This window comes from Mauremys mutica, chromosome 21 (assembly GCF_020497125.1).
Source record: "Mauremys mutica isolate MM-2020 ecotype Southern chromosome 21, ASM2049712v1, whole genome shotgun sequence".
In the NCBI taxonomy this organism is placed as follows: Eukaryota; Metazoa; Chordata; order Testudines; family Geoemydidae; genus Mauremys; species Mauremys mutica.
Genome location: NC_059092.1, coordinates 2,247,615 through 2,269,225, shown reverse-complemented (window position 1 = coordinate 2,269,225; position 21,611 = coordinate 2,247,615). Strand labels below are relative to the sequence as shown.

The 21,611-nt window shown below is 44.3% G+C and overlaps 1 protein-coding gene across 6 annotated transcripts in view; it reads left to right on the top strand.

Moving 5' to 3' along the window:
* Positions 1 to 21,611, top strand: part of KCNAB2 (potassium voltage-gated channel subfamily A regulatory beta subunit 2) — a 102,563-nt gene that overhangs the window by 58,553 nt on the left and 22,399 nt on the right. For 5 of the 6 annotated variants that reach the window (XM_044996243.1, XM_044996244.1, XM_044996245.1 and 2 more), the window contains 2 exons: positions 17,097 to 17,140; positions 20,136 to 20,173. In XM_044996243.1, the coding sequence (XP_044852178.1) occupies positions 17,097 to 17,140; positions 20,136 to 20,173 (82 nt within the window). Of the gene's footprint in view, positions 1 to 8,042; positions 8,255 to 17,096; positions 17,141 to 20,135; positions 20,174 to 21,611 lie in introns of those variants that run through there. The other variant, XM_044996242.1, reaches the window with a different exon arrangement.

Here is a 21,611-nt window from a genome sequence, read left to right as displayed (position 1 = left end):
AGAGATTACTGCCCTGTGCTTTAGGTACTCAGGCTTCTTGACCTGTCTCTGCTGCTTTGCAGTTAACTCGGAATAATAAACATCAGCCCATGTTAGAGAAATAAAACAGAGAAAGTGTCATGTGGAGCCGGAAAACCAACTCCAAGCACAAAGGCAGCCAACGCTCCATTAATTTTTTATGTTCCTCCAGAACCTGGGGTAGTGAGAGCATAAATATTTCAAACCATTTTTGTTTTTTTAACGACTGTATTGTATTTTTGATTGACCGAAAGCTGTTTTAGAAGACTTGGGTTATGGGCTGCTAGCGTGAAGTGATGCTATTGAAATGTTCTCACTCTGATCAGAGATGGAACAATTATTTCACTCGGTGTCTGAAATGGTCATGATACTGAAAATAGAAACAGCAGACATTTTAGACACTCCCGAGTGCGGGACGGTTACTGCTGAACTCTTCCCTGGAAAGGGGGAGTCTTTAGACGCTCATTTTAAGTGGGTTGGAAAGGAGTTTATCTTTATTATTCCTTTGTTTTTGTCACCATTCCTGCTAATCTGAGTCTGTGGTGTTTCTATCTGGTAATTACACCAACTTCTGACTTACATGGCATAAGACCTTGACTGCACTGGGATTGTAACCACTGGCATAAAGCCCTGCTGTAGAAGTGACTTACACCAGCTCAGCTCTCTCCAGTTTCAAGGTATGCTGCCCTGGTATAAATCATGTCCATACAAGGGGATTGCACTGGCACAGCTACAGGAGCGGCCAAAGCCCAGTGTAGACAAGACCAAAGTGAGAGCAGAATTTGGACCTTCTCGTCTGTCAAACTCTCATATCAAAGGCAGGGAATGGGGAGCAGATGGTCACAACCAGGTGTGAACTGAATGGCTGATGCATCCCTGGTGAAAAGTTGCGTTGCTGCATTTTCATATCCGAAACAAAGCTGTGCTGGGGCACCTGCTGTTCTGCACACCTGCTTGTTAACACATGGTTCATCCAAATATTGCAGTTTTTCTTTCTCATAGGTATTAGAGCCAACTCCACAAACAAGCACAGAAACTGTACGTTTTACAAAAAATCCCTTCTGCAGTTACGCCATCTCCTGAGTCCTGAGGCAGCAAATTGCTCCATGTGGACCACCCTGTGCCCACATGAATCCTATTTCTTTGGGCTCTGCCTGCAAAGAGCTGCCTGCAGGATTATGGCATGTCATTGAATCGAAAGCTTTGCGACAGGGCTCCCTTGCATTTTCTTCTGTAAGAATGAAGGGAGGTAACACTTGAACCGTAAAAAAAAAAAAAAGCCCATTTAATTAATATCAGTATGACCGTTATTTATTGATGAAGTGAAGCTTGCGCGTATGCTATCAGAGAAATTATTTAAGATAAAACATTTAGTTCAGTAAAGCACTTTAAAAGTTCAGATGCAGCGGTTTGGAGGTGGAGGGGCCATGGTGACCTACTTTAAGCGTGAGCCTTTTTTGCAATCACGAGTGATTAACACTAGCTGGAAGAAACTTAGAAACCTCTGGAAGTTGCTTTGTAATAACTTAGCCTACTTCTGAACAATTTCCCTTTAAGTTTAGCATGGAAACGTATCGCTTGTATCATAGCAAGTGCTCAGCTGCTCCACTCATGTAGCTTTTCAATTGGTGAGTTTAAACATTGTGGCTTAGAAGCAGAGACCCTTTGGGGGGAGGGGTTGTTTTGGGGATCAGAATTGCATAAAGAGAAACGGTTCAGTTTTCAGTGCATTTCCTCTGAGTAATTTATTGACTGAAAGTCACCAGCTGAAATTTTATTTCCTTCTCTAATAAATCTCTGTATAAATTAAGAGGATTTATTTCTAATGACAGTAAATAATTCTGGAGGTCAACCAATAAAAAACCTTTTAAGGGATTGTATAACAAATCAACAAATGATTTTTCATGATCACCCTGAAACTCATTTTCAATAAACCAGTAAAATTAAGGAACCAAACAACACACTTTGAGTGTCACACTGAGGTCACTGCTGGAAATTAGAGCTGCGAGGGTCGTAGTGCAGCAGCTCTCAGCCTTTCCAGACCACTGCACCCCTTTCAGGAGTCTGATGTGTCTTGCGTGCCCCCAAGTTTCACCTCACTTAGAAAGTACTTGCTGACGAAATCAGGCGAGAATACGAAGGTTTCACAGCACGCTAGTACTGACAAATTGCTTTACATTTTCATTTTTACCATGTCACTATAAAATAAATCAATTGGAATATAAATATTGCGCTTACATTTCAGTGTATAGCATATAGAGTGTATAAGCAAGTCAGTGTCTGTATGACATTTTAGTTTGTACTGACTTCGCTAGTGCATTTTATGTAGCCTGTTGTAAACCTAAGCAAATCTCTAGATGAGTTGATGGACCCCCTGGAAGACCTCTGTGTACCCCCAGGAGTATGAGCACCCCTGGTTGCGAACCACTGAACTCTGGGACTTGCACATAGTCCAAGTTTCTCAAAATGCTTTGTGCCCTCATGGTGCCCTGTAAATGTTGTTAAATTCTTGTATCTGCAGCTGGAAACTCTGGGTTTCCTAGCATGCAATAAATATTCAGAGGCGTTCTAGGTTCAGCATGTTAATATCGAGAGGATGTGATATTAACACCTACAGCACATTTGCTGTCCCAGCCAAGGGGTAGTAATTTTACCTGTTGCTGTGGTATGGTTGTGCATGACACACGGAGCTTTCTGTGGGGCTGGGGTCCCAGGGCCTAACGAAATGGAGCAATTTCTGAAAGATGCCAGATTGGGGAGGGGGAGACAGTGGCAGCATCAGCAATAAACTGCCATTCAAATTCCAGGGTCCAGGAGCCCCCGACGCAGGACGATGGCTGGAGTGACCTCTGGCAATTGCTGCTGTAGTACAGTGAATTTTTTTAATAACCAACGTGGATGAAGGGTTTAGAGCTGAACACGTAGCTTCTGTGTGCGTCCCGCACACTGGGCTGGATTCTTCTCTGAGTTCCTGGGGTTTCACTACAGCGTCACACCACCGACTTCAGCAGTGTTGCTCCGGATTGACGCTGCTGTGGCCCGGAGAAGAATGTGACCCACTGAATCCATTGGCGGGAAACTGCCTTCTGCTGGCTTTTGTTTGAGTCGGGGGCTTTGGCCTACGCCTCCTGCAAGGAACTTTTAATCTGGGATCGAGGTTTTCCTGCTTCACCTCTGGAGGCACTAAAAGGTCCTATGCAGAATAGTTCTGATTCACTGTGTCTGTCTGGGGTGCAGGAACTGCTCCCTGTCGGACGGGTGCCCCATGTCAGTGCCCTAGTCTGCCAGGATGTTAGAACTAATCGGCAAGGACACTCTTGTCCCAGCCCTCCTCGGGGCTGCTTTCTGCCATGGTGCCTACAACAGACGAGGGGCTAGCGGGTCGAGAAGAGGGGCTACCTAGAACTTTATATTTGGATATTTCCCTCTTCTGTCCCCTCTGTGTCGTTCATCATCTGAGGCTGCAAAGCCTTTGGTACAGGCTGTGTCTACTTGTGTCTTTGTATAAGGCCTATTCTAATGGGGCTGTCATACAAGTCGTCATTAATAAAATAACTAGCAATCTTGGCAGGAATTTTAGCTCTTTGGTAAATACTTTGGATCTCAAGTTTATTTAAACTACCACACAATAAAAGCAATGGGCCTGATTCTCCATCACCATGCACCTCACATGGCCATCCACACCAGTGCAAGTGGGGTGTGAAGTGCTGCCAGACCAGGATGGCCGCTTTTCATGCTCTCTTTGCACTGGTGTAAATGATTGCACAGGGTGATGCAATATTAGACCCTGTGCATCCCGATCAGTTACCTCTTACTGCAAGGGATTATTGCAATGAGAACCTGTAGGATTGCGCTAGCCTTTTACACTGCTGTCCTGGCTAGCAGGTCTGGAATAGCCTGGGAGACTTGCCGTTCAAGATGCATTCTGTTTTGTAGCCGTGTGGGTCCCAGGATATTAGAGAGACAAGGTGAGTGAGATAATATCTTTCTGTTGGTGAGGAGCAGGTCCCATTCAGGATGCAGTCACTGTAACAGTGAAGTGGTAGCATAGTGTGTACCTGGCTGTACAAAACTAAAAATAGCCTGAGCAAAAATTAAAGTAATTTTGAATATTCAACTGGAACTTTACCACCAGTTTTGAGTCCCAGTAGGAGCTGATCCCACGGGGAGCTTTTTGCTGGAGGTTCTGATTCCCAGGAGTTTTTGGACAATGTTTGTTTTTTTGTTAGGGCATGGGGAGGCCTGGCTGGGCTGGTTGGTTTTGTTCAGGAGGATTTTTTTTGGTAAATGTTTGTTGTTGGGTTTGCATCGCAGGGGGGTTGTGTTTGTTTAATTTGTGCATACCAGAGGGACCTCCCAGTACTGCGAAGACTTTGGGTGAAGTCAGTGGCAAAACTATCATTAACCTCAGTGGGGCAAGAATTCACCCTTTGTCATCAGGAATTTCTGAACTGGTTGCAACAGAATTGGAAACTGCAATCAAGGTCTGGAGGGAGCTAAGTAGGATTACACTGGCTCAACTGTATGGATTAAGGATCTTTGAGGCAGAAGAAAACACCACTGGATTACAGGTTTTGGGGGGCTTTTAATCTGAGTTCAAATTTATGTAACTTTTATTCCTGTCAGACACTCACGCACCAAGACAATTTTCTTTGTGTAAAAGTGTTTTAGAAATCAATTCACATCATTATATTGATAATCCAGTTTGTTACTTCAGTGTTATTTTTCTGGACCATGTGACTGATTAATCAATTATTTCCTGGTCACTGAAGCGTTCTCCTAGTCCTACTGAAAGAGAAGCTTCCAAATATGTCGGTTAAAAGGACAGCACAGGAGAGGCTGCTGCAGGCAGAAGTTCTGCGTCAGAAGGTCTAATATTGCATTCGGAAGACTTGAGAGTGTTTAATAGAAGGCTCACATTTTATGTCTGAAATCTCAAAATACTTTAAAAATGAGAGATGATTGTGTAGCTCTGAGTGGCTGAAATTTTGCCTCCCATTGGTCAATTTGCCCCCTGTTTGGAGAGCCTTCAGGCAGGGTCACACGAGCAATAACACTGAGTGGTGTATTGAATTAAATTAAAAACCAAGAGTACATTACAGGAAAAGAAATTTCCCCACACTGGAGTGCTCTTAGCATTTCTCTAGGGTTTTACTCCGGCTATAGAAATGTTTTTAAAGGGTGAGCAATGTAACATTCTTGCTGGGAGATTTTATTTTAGACTTTGATCCGATTTTAAGAAAATTCCATAAGAGCCATCTTGCGATTACCCCACAGCTGTCAGAGAGAGAATACATAAGCCCCATTTCCGATCATAGCTCGGGCCTCCATGGAGCCAGTATCCAAATCTGGCCCCTGCACCCTTTCTAGATTGAGAATCTAAAGATACTTTGTTTTGCAGGTGTTAGCCTGTTTCTAAAGATAAATCATAGAGACACAAAGAGGGTGGGTGTGTGTGTGTGTGTGTGTGTGTGTGTGTGTGTGTGAGAGAGAATTTTTCATCGAGTTAAAAGGTCCCTAGGAAGACAGCACAATCTGAGCACGTGTAGGCTGCTGGGCCAGCGCTCTGACAGCGCTGTGCAAGGGGTCAGTGTTCGGGTGCTGAGCTCTGCAGGCAAACAGATGCTTGGGAGCGCTGTGGAGGCAGCACGTTGAACCTGCAAGGAGAAAGCATCTTCCCTCGCAACTAAAGTGCCTTTTTCCGCCTGAGGAGTGGCGAGCCCGGGATGCGGTTCTCTCTCCTGTGGTGGGGAGATCCGCCCCCCGCCGTCCCCCCGGACTCCCCTGTGAGAGGCTGTGGATCAGCATTTCACACGCTGCTGGGTTCAGAGTCAAAGGATTTTTAATCTGGAGCTAAACTAGGAGAATACCCAATTTCATTACGCAATTAATTCCATGGGTGTTAATTGAAGTGGCCCAAGCAAACCAGGGAGAAGGGGATTCTAGTAACCTGGTCCCACAAAAGCTCCACTTGCCAACCCTCCTTAGCAGGGAATTGCATCATCACAGCAAAGTCTCCTTGGCACAGTGTGTGCAGGAGCAGAGCAGGTGGAAGCAGCAGCCTTTTAGTGCAAGGGCTGCTGGGAGGAGCTCTCTTTCATGGATGTCTGATAGACAGTGGGATGCAAGGGTAAAATAGAGAGCTCTGTGTCAAAGCAAGCTCCATACTAGGTCATTTCTGTCCCTTCAGCCAATCTAAAGTCCTTGTTTAAATTGTTACTTCAGTATTCCCAGAACTGTTACATCGCACAGCCCTGCTGTCCTGTTTGGCTATCAGATGGGTCCTTACATGTTCACCCGAGAGCAGCAGGATCTGCTCCAGGCATGGCAGCGTTCAACGTCTCGTCTGCTCAAGGCAAAGCCAGCGCTGATTAATTCTTCTTTTGCTACTTCCATGGTCTTTCCCCCTTTGAATTAGCTCGAGGGAAAGGGATCTGTTTCCGTGGCCGAAGTCCTTGAAACCTGACCTGAAACCTTTGTTGTGGCTGTTGGAATTTGGGAGCTTCCAGCACATCCTGTGTTGCTGGAATGTGCAGCCTCATGTCCTGTAATGGCCTCCCTTTTCTCATGTCATGTCTATTAGGGGGAGACGCTTTGTGTGTTTTATTAGCAAATCCCTCTGTACTAACCTGTAGATGCAAAGCCACCAGTACCTCTCTTTAAATGGTCATGGTGAATTTTACCTTCAAAGCCAAAGACTCAAAATAGATTTTTAGAACAACCACCAGGAAAAAAGCCAATCCAACACATTCTTATGAAAACACAGCAAACTGCGTAGGTCCTAGTCTATGAAATTGTTGGCTCTTGTATTTGAAACTGTTACATTTCTGCTTTAAAGCTTAATAGGATGTTTGTTTGTTTTTTCAAGATGTAGCGAATACAAGCTGGGTCTCTTCATTCTAGAACTCTCTAGTAGTAATATTTAAATGCTGCTTTACAGACATACAGGAGGGAGGTCTCTGCTTCACCCAATTTACTATCTAAATGTAGCAGTTGTCACTATTCATTGCAATATTTGGAGGTGGAGAGGTAGAGATGAGCGGGAGCAGAAAGAGCGGGGAAAGGGAACCCCGCCCCTTGAGAGACCATTAGCGACCCACAGAGCAGCTGCGTGCCGCACATGTACTAACACCAACAGCTGTCTCTCTATTTATTCTTCCATGGGAGAAGTAGCAACGTACCCCCTTTTGTTGTTAATGAATTGCTGAATGTTTCCTGCTCAGCTCACTGGCTACCTAATTGACTTAGCCAAGCCTGGGAATCCAGCAGGATCAGTGGCAGCAAGTCCCGCTGCCCTCTTCGCTTCAGAAATCCAGCCCTGGATCTGGCAAGGAAGCCGCTATCGCAGGGGTCAGAGAGACAGAGAGAGAGAGAGGAATTCCTCTGCAGGGCTCAAGAAGCAGAAGAATTTCGGGGCTTGGCTATCCTTTTACCCTAAATGAAGGACCGATGGATGTTTGCTTTGCCTGTAACCAGCGGGGTCTGAATGGCCTGGCTCCTGTGCGTGTGGAAACCTGCAGAAGATTTTTTACCTAACGGAGTTGAAAGTCTGACATTAAAAATAACAGCAATACAGCGTCAATATTTATTTATTTCCACTGTGTTTAACTTAGTGGCAAACAGCATCCATTAAACTTTGAAAAGCGGCTTCAGAGAAACACCAAGCTGCACCGTCAAGTGTGGGAGCAGGGAAAGCATTGAGTGGCAGAAGGATGCAAGCTGGGAAGTAAATGGATTTGACTCTATTTCTTAACCCTCCCAGTTCATTTAGTTTGTGTTTTTTTCCCCGGCAGACGTTCTCCTATAGCAGAAGGTTGAAATTGTAAGAGCTGCATCTTTGTTGTGTGGTGCTTTTGTTTGTTTTGGGGGTTTCTGAAAATTCCATATTCCTGGGGACAACACTTCCAACCCGTTTCCTCCTTCAGCCCTCGCGGGGAGAAAGGGCAGCGCGCTGTGGAACAGAACACTTCTGAGAGCTGACCGGGGGGAGGGGATTTCTGCAACCCAAAGAAAGCGAGGACACTATGCAGGTTTCTTTTGTATGCTCAGAGCACAGCATAAAGAGCCGGAGTGCAGATGATCGACTGAACAGACAAAATGCCAGCAGTCCCAGCCTTGGCACACGTAGCAAATTCCGAGCAGTGGCCATGGTTGCCCGGAGTCTGGGGCAGCTGTCTGTGCAAAACGCCCCATCCTCAAGTGAATCCAGCGTGAAACAGCCGGGAATGAAATATAGGTATGGAGAAGACAGTGCTCTCCATTCTGTGGAAAGAGAGTTTCTTGGCCTCTTGTTTAGATGTGTTTGTAATTTCACTGTCTAATATACATGTTGGAAGGGGGGCACACGGGTGTGTGTTGTGTTGCCTGACTACGTCTATACATTTTCAATGGTACAAATGCTGAACTCGGTGTGCACTGTGCTACTTCTCTCTCTTTCTACTAGTTTGCTGTTTTTCTCCTTTAGGTACAACCTTGCGAAGGGTCATCATCTGCTCTCACTTACGCTGCTGTAAAACCAGAGCACCACCACTGAATTCATTGGAATTATTTCCAGTTTGCACTAGCCTAAATGAGAGCAGAATGTGACCCTAAGATTTGGTTTAGGGTTCAGCGGAATTCCTGTTAGTGTTGTTGTGTTAATTCTCAGACATTCCCAGGGGTCAGCAGCCCACCAATTCCTCATTGATAGCAGGCCTTTGTATTCTGTAATGTCACCAAATGTTTTCTGATGCTTCCACCTTTTTCTTTGGAGCTGTGGAATAAGAGGGGACTGTCAGTCATACACTCTACCGCTGTTGATCTGTGTTTAGTGATCTGAAAACTAAACAAGACAGACATAACGTGCTCCAAACAGCCATGCACCAAGGGGTTAGTGTGTTAAACTGGCATGGCATTTCAATAGGGAGATGCCAAGAAGTTTTGTGAAAGAACAAGAATAACATGTATGTTGTACTTCGGCTAATATTGGCATGTGTGACACTTCATACAAGATGTGAATAACCATGCCAAATATGTCAGGCAGAGGCACATCGCTTGGGTTGTGTGAGCTGTACCAGATTATCTTTTCATGTTCAATAACAAGCCATTTTCGTTCTGGTCCTCTGTAGTCTTCTAAGCCATGTGTATGAGTGAGATAGAGACAAAGAATGAATACATGGGAGAGGTACCGCCTTAGATTGCAAAGGATCTATTAGCTGAGAATGTCGGGGTCTCTTCTCGGTCCTGTATGTACCTCTCAATTGAGACCCCTGAATGCCAGATCTGTATTCGCATTAAGTAAAAAATTGTAACTGACAATTTTATCTGGAAACCATTCAATACATGCTTTGAAAAGTTCAGCTGAAAATTTCTTTAAATGCCCGACTTCGAAATTTGCTGTCTTAGATGGAAAGGTTGAAGAACTGTAGGGTGTAAGTTTATAAGCATCTTTCAAAGGCAAGTTAGATCATAAAGACCAAAGTAATTCCAGTGCCGAGAGCACTAGTTAAACTTCCTGGATTGCAGAAGCTTAGGTCAACCATAGCATTGCTGGTTGGTTGGGTTTGTCAGTGTATTAGTGGTGGATAAAAACATGCTGTGCAATATACTGGCGAGCAAAAGCAGCCTTTCTCCTCTCCTCTCCTTCCCCAACTACCCAAAGAGATCACCTGTTCCTGTGTAAAGATCTTAAAATGCTGAGTGAAAAATAAACGGTGTAAATGTTATTTATTTGGCAAAGATTTTCAAGAGTGACCAACAATTTTTTGGTTGCTTCGAAACCTCAGAGGGACCTAGCATCAGTGGGTGATTTCTGAAAATCAGTCCCCTTCTAAATCAGTCCCCAGAAATGCAAGCCACTTTGCAAATCTCAGCCTTGCAACATTTGAACGTTTCTTACTCAGTATTTATCCCCTTTGCTACATGCCAGAGATAGACACGCTGCCTCCCACGTAGTCCGGAAGCTAGAGACATATGTCCCAGCGATGGACATACTGCCTCCCACGTAGTCCGGAAGCTAGAGACATATGCTATGTTGAGTCCTATTTCTCTCTAGATTGTAACTTGAGTAGCCAATTATTTGAGACAGAATTCTGCTGAGGTGAACGTAGACGGGTGGTAATGTTGGGTGACTCTCAGAACAGGGAGAATTTGGGCTTCAAAAAAAATCCACTATCCTTCTGAAGACTGTTCCCCATCAAACATGTGAATACAAAATGCTGATTCATCATGTAGCTTATTCACTCCCTGGGAGGCGAGCCTGGTTTTTAAAAAAAAAACGAACAAAGTACTGAAGGATTGGGCAGTGTAATCTGCTGGGACATGTTTAATATTTTGAAAAACACTAGCAAACATCTGTTACTATCCTCTTCCAGTGCCGAGGAAGGGAAAAGGTCTGTCAGCTTCCTCATGGAAGTGTCTCTTCACCGTTAGCAGCTCCCTGGCAATGCTGAATGAATACTCCCTTGCTGTGTGGTGCCTCTTTTTGCTAGGGCTGTGTTAATAACCTGTGTTATCAGTGGTTTAAGGGAGCACGGGTGCCAACCTGTTTAAGAAAGTGTGTGTGTGTTTTGTCTTTTAAAGTAAATGGTACATACCTACAGCTTTAATACAAGCCTTACCTCCTGCACCGGTGCTCCCGGAACTTTTTACCTTGTTCCCCCTGCTTCCCCAGGCCAGGAGCAGGGCCGTGACTCGGGAGGGGGGATGCAGACAGGGGTAAGGAGGTCGAGGCTAGCCCCACAGCTCGGGGCAGGAGTGGAGCCTCAGCTGGGGACCAAGGCCAGTGGCCGGGGCCCCAGCAACCAGGAATGGAGCTGGGTGGCGCTCCCTCCCCCCCCCCCCATGGGGGCTGGCCCGGGCCCCAGCCGTGCCCCCCCCCCCAAACGTTCCTCCATGTCCCCCTAGGGGGGCATGCCCCACAGTTTGGGAACCTCTGTTCTATACAGGGATCAGACTAGTAGAACAGGACCTGAGGAATATTAACCATCTTCTATAGTTAATAACTATTATTACTGTTGTTTAGATTTGCTCTGTTCCCAAATCCTAGCTCCCTTGATCAAATTGCTGCTTGCCTGAGGCTTCAATCCAGAGATCACTTTCTTTTCGATCCCAGTCGCCTGAAAGAACAACCCTGTATCTGGGCTAGTTTCAGAAATAGAGGATTTTTTTACTGTATTTCATCATAGACAGTTGGCTAAGAAAAGCTGTGGTTCGCCGACTGGCGGTTCGTCCTCCGAGCCCAACTCAACTGTGTTCCCCTCAACGGAGCCGTCCGCCACGCAACTGGCACAAGCGCTGCGAGACCCTGCCCCACATCCTGTGTGGATGCAAACACCACTCTGGAGCCACAACGCCATCCAGAACCGGCTGGTGAAAGCCATCCCGCCGTCCTGGGGAAGATCACCATCGACTCTGCCATCCCCGGAACGGACAGCTGACTGCGACCTGACGTCGTGACAGACACAGAAAAGAAGGTCCTCATGTTAGACGACATGGTGCCATTCGAAACAGGTCACCAGCCTTCCACGAGGCCCAAGCACGGAAGATGTTGAAGTACACCCCGCTGGCCGACACCCTGAGAGCCCAGGGCTACGAGGTCCAGATCCACGCCCTGATTGTGGGAGCCCTGGGCGCATGGGATCCCCACAACGAACCGGTACTGAGAGCGTGCGGAGTCAGTCGATGCTACGCCCGGCTCATGAGACAGCTCATGGTGTCCGACACCATCAGGTGGTCCAGAGACATCTACACAGAACACATCACGGGACACTGCCAGTACCAGGTTGAGTAACCGAGACCACCGACCTGGGAAATAACCCCCTGACGAATCAAGGGATGCATCCCACCCATGTACTTATTCTCTCCACCAATTCTGATTTGGACTCTTAATACATTCCATGGGTGGCGTACCCGAGCCCACTTATCCACTGACGCGCTAAAAACTCCTGCACCCCAATCTGGATCTATGCTGATTATGTGATATGTATGTCCCTCGTGAACCTTGTAACTGATACTTGCAATCCCCCATAACCCAAGCCCGACCCCAGATGTACAGTGCCTTCCCTCCTAACTTGTGTAAACTTGATTTTAAACATTAACTTTAATAAATATTTGAGTGTAAAATCATTAGGAGCTCCAGCTATCTAGAAAAATGCCTCGTCACTGAACTAAAGAGCAGCTACGTACCTTACTGTCAGGGCAGGTCTACGCTAGAAGTGCTTCATGGGCGCAGCTGCAGAGAAGACTGAGAGGGGACGGGAGAACAGTTTCCAAGTACATAAAAAGTTGCTACAAGGAGGAGGGAGAAAAATTGTTCTTCTTAATCTCTGAGGATAGGACAAGAAGCAATGGGCTTAAATTGCAGCAAGGGAGGCTTAGGTTGGACATTAGGAAAAACTTCCTAACTGTCAGGGTGGTTAAGCACTGAAATAAATTGCCTGGGGAGATTGTGGAATCTCCATCATTGGGGATTTTTAAGAGCCGGTTAGACAGACACCTCTCAGGGATGGTCTAGATAATACTTAGTCCTGCCATGAGTGCAGGGGACTGGACTAGACGACCTCTCGAGGTCCCTTCCAGTCCTGTGGTTCTATGAAGACGCTGTATGCCAATGGGAGAGTACTTAATGCCCCGTTCATAGCTTCCTTCCTTTAGTATCTAGGAATCTGTATTGTACTTTGAATCCTGCAAATGACTCTAGTTTCTGCTGGACTGTGTGGTGGCTGCTGCTGCTGCAGTGTGGTACTAGATAGTCTTCCTTTCCCCAGGTCCTTTTATTAGTAGAGTTTGTTAACCATTTAAAGCGGTAAAGGCCTCCACCTTCCCGCAATGAACCAGCCTTCCTAGATGTGCTTACTTCAAAGCTGTAGACATGACGGGAGGAGACACTAAGCTGAGAAAGTGCAAAAGTCCAGAAAAGTTTTAATGGCTGGGTTATTAGAGTCTTTGTCATTTGAATAAATGGATATTTTTTTTAAGCTTGATGTCAGTCATAGAAGTTAAAGATGGAAAAGGTATTAGGTGATCCTCTAGTCCAGGGATGGTCAGTTTATTTTTTGTCAGGGTCCAGATTTCTTGGTCAAGGTTCAGACTCCAGAGAAAATAAAAACAACAATAATAATAACTAATATAAAGATTTCAGGGTCTGTTCCAAAGGATCTGGCAGTCCAGATTTGGCCTGCAGTCTGCCTATTGCCTATCCCGGCTGTAATCCATCCCTAGCCAGTACAGAATCAGTCTCTAAGGTGTATTCTCCAGTGCAGTGTTCAGGCCAAGTTTTCAGTATCTCAACCTATAGAGCTTCATCCATTTCCTGAGCAAATTATCCTACTGTCTGATAAATGTCACCATTATGTACTTCTCCCTGGCACAAATACAGTATTGCCAAAACCATATGAAAACATCTTTTCAATAGGAGCCACATCACTCTATCATAGTTAGCTGTGGAGCGCCAACCATGGGTATGTCTGGCCACATGGCCCAACCTTGCTAAACATTTTTATTTCGAAGTAGGAGTAGATCTTGCATCTGAGACAAATTAAACGAGTTCCACTTGAAAAGCAGAAGTGTAGATCAACACGTGAAGCTACAGGAGTTGAATTTAACTCTCTCACCAGTTCAGCCTCTGATTTCATCAGGGTTGCATCCGTGCATGCGATAGCAGTATTGGGTACTTCTCATTGCTAGTTCATACAGCTTCTACATGGTAGCTTGTAGCAGAGCTGCCGTGAGGGCGCTGGACCGAAACTGAAACACGGAGTAAAGATACACCACCATCCCCGCCCGAAGGAACTCTTCTGGTTCTCCACATCTTAGGGCACATCTACACTACAGCGCTATCCCGATGCTGCTGTAGCGTGTCGGGTGAAGAAGGCACTTTATGCCCACAGGAGAGCACTCTCCCGTCGTCATAATTACCCCCCCTTGGAGTTGCTGGAGTTGGTGAGACGCATAAGCTATGTCAGCAGGAGATGGCGCCAGTGTGTGGATAGCACAAAACTTGCGTCTCGGATGCGGGGCTTTTTCACACCCCTGAGCGACAAAAGTTAGATCGACTTAAGCAGTAGTGTAGACCTGCCCTTAGAGACCAGCTCTGCTCTGAAACAGCAGCAATGCGGAGAACAATCTGGGGACTTAAAGGCAAGTGAGCATCTCAAGCCAGTTTGTTTTACTAAGCGCGTTTTCTTATCTTTTTCTTTTCCTTTTTATTTTTTAAACAGGGTTCCTAATGTGACACAGGAATTGAAACGCCACCCGGGCCTAACATGCAATATTCAATAGCAGTGAAATATGCAGGGGCTAAATGAAGGGCACCAGTGCTTTCTGATGGCTCACACTAACCGTTATTCCATTAGTGTTTTCCATGCAGTTGAGCAGACCTGAGCCAGAGCTAATGAAGGCCATTCACTTGGCATGCTTTTTCTAGACACCACTTATTCACAATGGTATGCTTTTGTGCCACTAAAAAATATCTCTGCAAATTTAATTTTTTTTATATATATAATGCTTTAAAGATTTTAAACCCCAAATTGAACTAGTTTATTGAGAGAGGGAGCAGCGTGCGTTGTGGACACACAACCGGGAGTCAGGAACTCCTGGGGTCGAAATCCCAGCTGTGATATTGGTTTCTTCTGTAGCTTTGGGTGAGTCATAGACTCTCCTCATGAGTGTTCCTTTCTTAAAGCTGTGGTTAAGTTAGCGGTATCATATTCATTCATATTTTAAAGCCATATGAAAATTGAAAGAGTCAAATGTGCCGTAACACTGTAGAATTCATATCTGCTCACCAAATTATATACTCGTTATAGATGTAATTTGTTTCCAGCTATTAAATTTTTACTTTATCTACTCTGAATTTTCAGTTTGCATTCTCTCTCTGTGTATGTTAAAAACACTGTTGTAAAACTACTGTCAGAAAATAGTTGGCTGCCATAATGATTCTGGCCTAATCATATAAATCAGATTGAATGAGGTCACTGCTACTGCCACTTTATATTATTGCGCAAATGTAGCGTGCAGAGTTTCAGCAGCCGTCTGTTATCTAATAAGTGAATTTTGTATCTGAGAACCTTGCAATTGCTGTTTTATTTTCCACTAAAATGTCTGGTTTTCCATGTTTAATTGTCATAGATAGTTTCAATTCTATACTCATTTTTTGAGCTCTAAGTAATTGCCCAGGAAAAGAGTCTTATGTGATATAGATAAATTTCTTGAAATGCCCTTTTTCCTGGTTTTATTCTGCCATGTGGTTAATTTGCTAGTAGAAAAAGCTGATTAATATTAAAAATACCTGTTAAGAGATTTCCCATGCTTTCGCTTTTGTTTTATCCCTGCAGATGTGCTGTATGCAAAAGTACACATTTTCTGTTGATACTCTCAAGTTGCAGAGTGCTTTTGTTTTTCAGTTGCCAATAACTAAATGTCTGGTGTCTAAGAACCATCATCCTTCCCATTCCTATGGTCTCTGTGTTTGTTATCTCTTTAGATATTTATCTCCTGTTTTGGTTGCAAAAATAGGAAATAATAATGTTACTTAACATTATCAATTGTTATCTAACACCTCATTTGAGTCAGGGAAAAATGATTCTCTATCTTCTCTTCCTTCTTTAACTAAATAGTTTCTCAAGTCATGGCCTTAATTTTGTAGGCATCAGTGTGGGTTTAGAAGGGGTGACACCTTCTATCGTTTGTTTCATTGATTTCATATCAAGGATGGTCTAGATAATACTAGCCCTGCCCCAGTGCAGGAGACTGGACTAGCTGACCTCTCGAGGTCCCTTCTGGTTCTACATTTCTATGATTCCATCTTTGTGCTGCTGATTTCATACTGTCATTTCTATCACAGTTTTCTTATAAACCCAAGGTAAAATTATGAATAAACTGGATTTTCTCTCTCTCTTCCTCATGGTTATTTCATTCCTTACCATCTTCTTGTTACCTTCTTGCTTTTCTTTTGTTTTGTTCTGTCTCTTTTTACTAGGCTAGAATATGGCCACCCTAAGCTCTTTAGAGCACTGCGACCCAGGTTGGTAGGGTTGGGGGGGGGTCCCAACCACCGGGTCACCTCAGAACAGTTACACTAGCTGTTTATTCCAGGTAACTTTGCAACATGTGTCCTCACTCAGTGTCTGTCTGTCTCTACTATGTGCATCTTCCATCCATGCTAACGCAGCTCTTGTAACTGACAGAGCTGCCCCAGGCTCTTCAATCCATATTATTTTGGGGTTAAATGTGCTCTTGTAAAGGGACTAATGTAATCATACCAGCTTGTGATTTTGTACCTGTTCAGTGACCAACGTGAGGTTGGTTGGTTGGTTGCAAGGGGTTTAAGTGTCATGCCAATAACCGCGACTTACTGGTTGAGTTTGCATGTTCTTTACAATACACCTGGTGCACTGTCGGGTGTGCCCTTCATAACATTCTTACAATAATAATGCAGTCTGCTTTTCAGCGTTTCACTTTATCAACTCAGTACAAAGACCAAATAGTCACATAGGCAAAACTAGAAAATCCAGACCACCACCACCATAAAAACGTGTGTGTGTGTGTAAGTAATTAGAAAGAACAGAATCAAAAAGTCATCATTAACATGATACTGAAATTATCTTCCATGAACAGTGAATGCATAGGATAAACGTTATTTTTAATGCCTTTTATTTAAAATGGCTTTACTAGCATTGCCTTTTTGACAGTATGAAGGTCTCTCTTCCTCTAACCATCTATACATGCATACATATGTAGCTGCATAATTTCCCTGTAGTGAAATCAGTAATTTCATTTGATCAGCAGTTTAGGAGAAGTGTTATCAACTGCTGCTCCACGATGGTGCCTGGGGAATACATTGTACTTATGGTTCATTCGAAGGCAAGAGCTTAGCTAAACACTTCCCTTACACAGCACTTTGTGTTGATTGGAGTGCAACTGAAGGGCACCGAAACCCCTGTCCTTTCTGTTTATAGTTTTGGAAACTGATGTTCCTGTGATGTTTGCCGAAGGGATGGGGATCAGGGACACCACACATAGCATCTGTCCCGTGTAGCTATGGCACATCCTATTTCTGACATTTTCAGTGGTTATTAAGAGGTGTTTCTCTTTTTCAGAAATCTTGGGAAATCGGGGTTGCGAGTGTCCTGCCTTGGCTTAGGTAAGTGAGTCGATCGTCAGGTGCACTCTCATACCTCTCCAGTGTCCATTGGTGAGCAATCCTCTTCACAATGATTTCTCCCTCGGTTATTTAAGTAAGAGACAGGCCCCCAAGGTGGAGGTGGCAGGTGAAGGGAGCTGCACCTTTTGCATCCATCAGGGTGATGTTTCTCTAATTCCATGTTGCATTAAAAATGGATGACCTGAAACCAGATCCAGCTACCAGTGCAGCATTTCCCTGCATTGTTGTTGCTAACTGATGGTTACCGAGTAACCAGATCTAATCACAGATTTCTGTTCTGTCCTAAACCTCGGCATCTCCCCCAGTGAATCAGCCTGGATCGTGGCCACGCAGACCAGCATGGTTATCAGACTCTGAAATCCTCCTGTGCGCCTACTGCATGTTGTATCCCCGATTGGTTTTCTGTATTAAAATATGTGGCAGTTACAGGTTTACTTGGGGTGCTGTCATGGATGGGCTCACAAACAGGCATCTCTTTGCGTCTGCTCCTCAAGAGACCCATGTGCTCACGCCATTTAAAAGTATATCAAAAGAAACATTTGTGCCATTTGCTGCGTGTGGTTGTCAGCATGGCACACATCACACTAGAATTTGGTTTGCAAAGACACCAGCCTTCAGTGAGGGCTAAGTCCACGCTCAGTTTAAAGCTCTGCGGTGACCTGCCGAGGACACTTGGGCTCTCTTTGGCTTCTTTGTGATGTATGACACAAGTTGGCCAGGTTGGGGAGTGGAGTTCTCCTTGTTTGGTGCTTTTTATAGAAATAGCAGAAACATCAAGTGTAGTTGCCGTTGTTTTGCCGGAGTAGCTGCTGTGTGCGTCTTGGACAATGTCTGAGTGACAAGCGACTGACACAGCTACGACTATGCTGCCTGCCACAACTGGACAATGTTGGCTTAGTTTAAGCTCTCACACCTTCATTGCAAGGTGAGCAGTTAAATCTTTTGACAGAAGCGTCCTATATCCAAAACGTTAATGAACCCTACAAGTTAAATAAGTATGAACAAAAAGAAACCAGGGAATTAAACAATCTGAGTAAAAATCCCATCTCTTCCCAGCTGATCAACTTTCACTGTCTTGACTTTTACCTGTCCAGCCCCCAGAGACTCGCACCTTGACATTTTAATGTAAACGACAAACAGAAAACTAAAATGTTGCTTGTTGCGGGGAAGAGAAACACACAGGCCTTTTTTATCCATCCAAGAAAAAGAACGTGCCTAAGTTTTGTTTTCTTTCCTAAGAACATTGTAGGTGACTTTTAAAAGAAAAGCAGTTTGAGTCACTGTCATGAAAATGAAGCATCTGAAAAATGTAAACAGTGAAAATCAGTTTCTCTTGTCTGAATGAAATTTTATCAAACTTTCATAAAAAGCATTTTCCCTGGGCTGATAACAAGCCTGAGAAATCTCAGCCCAAAAGGTCATTTGTTTTCAGGTTTATCAATGTCTGACAAGGGGGGCACGATAGCATTGGTAGTACAGCACTTTTATCTGTTAAAAGACCCCAACAACTCAAGATAGCTGCTGCCTCCTCCCAGCTTAGTGACTGCAGAAACAAATGTCTGACTCTTCGATTGCTGTCATTCAGATGGACTGCAATGAACAACTTAACCTCTTTTTCTTTATATGAAACAAGCTACAAGGCATTGTTCTCGCTTCCTCATGAACACTCGTGTTCAGCGCTTCCAAGTTAAGATACTTCAAGAATGATCCACTCCTGAGGTGCCACAAGTACTCCTGTTCAGTTTGCAGAGAGTTTGTGCAGATTTCAGAATCTGCTGTAATTGATGATATCCAGACAAAGAGTCACTTAGCAGGAACTGAAAACTGCACTCCCTGTTCACCTGTGACAAGCTGGAAGTGCCATGGACTTCTGCAGAATCTAGGTTTTCATTTTAACAAAGACTGACTTTCTAGACATTTGGTTGCTCAGATAACGTTCCAAATGTGGCGTGAGTGCAACCAACGCACCTTTGTCTTCCTCAGGGCTTGTCTACATGGGAAAGTTATACTGGTATAAGGAAAGATGTGTATTTAAACCGCTATAGTTATACCAGTAGACCTCCCCATGTGGACCCTCTTATTCTGGTAGAGGGGTCTTTTTCCAGCTTAGTCTGTCATTTTGGCTTAAAAAGCCATTCTTATTCCAAGACAGGTATGTCCACATTGCGGGAGCTGTACCTGTATAACTGGAAAAATGTCTTGTGCAGGCCAGCACTAGTCTGCGGAGAAGCTGCCCCAGTACCTATGTGGCTCCTCGTGCCTTTGCCAAACTGCAACAGAGCTAAAATTGGGCAGCATCGAGAAAGCTCTGGGTATCCACTATCCAGAGTAGAATAGGGAAGGCAACAGCACGGAGAGGAAATGGCAAACGGATGGACTATTACAGGTTCCTGGTCTGGTGATTCATGCTGTAATGTCAGGCAGTGGCGTCGTTACAGGCAGACGGGTCTCCACTAGCCAATCGGAAGTGGTTTAGTTCACTGTTCCCTGCAGGTTGTTGGCTGGGTAGGTGTTGCAAGTGACTGGCAGGGGCAGAAGTACAATGCTCCATCCCAGTTTGGTGAGGGGGCTTGACCTGGCAGGAAGGCGTTGGAGAACCCGAGCAGTTGGTATCCTTGAGCATCCACTCAGATGACAAAAGTCTTCTGCCCAAGTCAGGCAAACACAATGAGAGAGAGAGAGAGACAGACAGACAGACAGTCTAAGTGTAACAGCAAGAGATAGGGAGGCCCTGAGAGCCTGGTTCGCTCACCTACCCATAGGCTTTGGGCAGGGATATTTCACAGTGGGGCCAGCTTGGTATTGACAGGCTAGCATAGGACTGACTGCATTTGGATTGTTCCCGTGTTTCTCTGCTCGTGACCTACAGATGAATTCAATCTGGAGCTCCCTTTTCCACGTTTATTGTGCCTTTCAGAGCCGAGTTAAGTTGTATGTATTTTGTACTTGTGTTTTCCCTTCTTTCCCTTTATAGGAACATGGGTGACGTTTGGAGGGCAGATTACAGATGAGGTAAGAATTGTTCCCTGTTTTGCGCTGCCTACTCCATAGGTCAAAGATACAGTTCTTGTTTGTCTCCTTTCATTGTACTGAAAATCCGCTTCAGTAGACTTCGTAATCTAGTTCCTTTTATTGTTTTAAGTGACCAAGTCTCAGTGTTGCCAATACCCCTATTTCATGGGAAACCTTCATAATGAATAAAGGTTCTGTAATATTTGCCACTTTTCACTATAGAGATGCACAAATATTCATGTTTGTCTGACATATTTCAACTTTGTTTTTCAAATTAGCTAGATTCATTTTTATGATTATGGCCAAAAGAAACTAAAATGATCCTTTCCTTGGCTAATTATTATCCACCAAGACTAGTACTTACTGCTGAGCAAGTAATTTGTAGCGTATAATTGGAGAATAATTTCCAAGAACAGAGACTAAATTCAAACCAAATACTTTTGACAATTGTTCCAGGAGCAGTTTGCTCATGAGCTGTTTGTTCCAACTATCTAATATTCAAACTTTGAGATGCATTGGTTAGTTTAATTGGACACACAGGTCACATGGTAGTCTTTGTGATCCCTGACTCGGTGAGCATGAGTCTTAGAACCAGTTTTTCATTGCTAATTACTTGTGTTTAAGAGTTCAAAATTTGGAGTCAGCACATCATCTCGAATGACTTTCTACGAACACCCTGATCTAGAAGGTGACTTTTCTGTAATATTTGTGGGAAATGAACACAAAAGGGGGCACAAACACAGCTGAATTTAACAGATGTTTTTGTTCAAGAAAATATTCCCAGAAAACACGTACAGCTGTTACATTGTACATGGCTGTTGGAACATGCATCTCATGGAGATGGTGAAGGTTTTAAATTAGTGTTTCTGTGAAGCCAGACTTTCCCAAGATATATTTAGTTTACCAGTAACATTTGTGAAACATGTGCTGCAGCTGTATCTTTCCCTGGTAATACAGACTAGGAGGCAACTCTATAGCCATCCACTCCATTCATTCAGGACACCTTCTCCATTCTGTGTAGTAAATGTATACAACGCAATTCTTGCATCACGGTTTTTCTGAGCCAATAGATGCCAGCAGTAGTCTGAGCTAATACCATATAAATCAATTTTCTGAACACTGGATTATAAAAGTGGGAGGAGGAAAATCATATTGCAGTGTTTGCTTGGGATTCCCTGTTCTATATCCATAAGCTACTGAGTGCATCCTGATAATGGGCAAATACGCTGGACTGAAAAATACATTGCGTGCAATTTGCAGGATATTGCTGTGCAGTGAGACCAACTGTGGCTGCCTAGTTAGGCATCTAGATAATCAGGTCACCTCGTTAGGTGCCCAACTTTAGGCAGCCTAATGCGTAATGTTTGGCCTAAGCATGTTACTGTGTGCTGTGTTACACGTGTGTGTTATTGATATAGCGCTCATGCCAAGGGGTTTC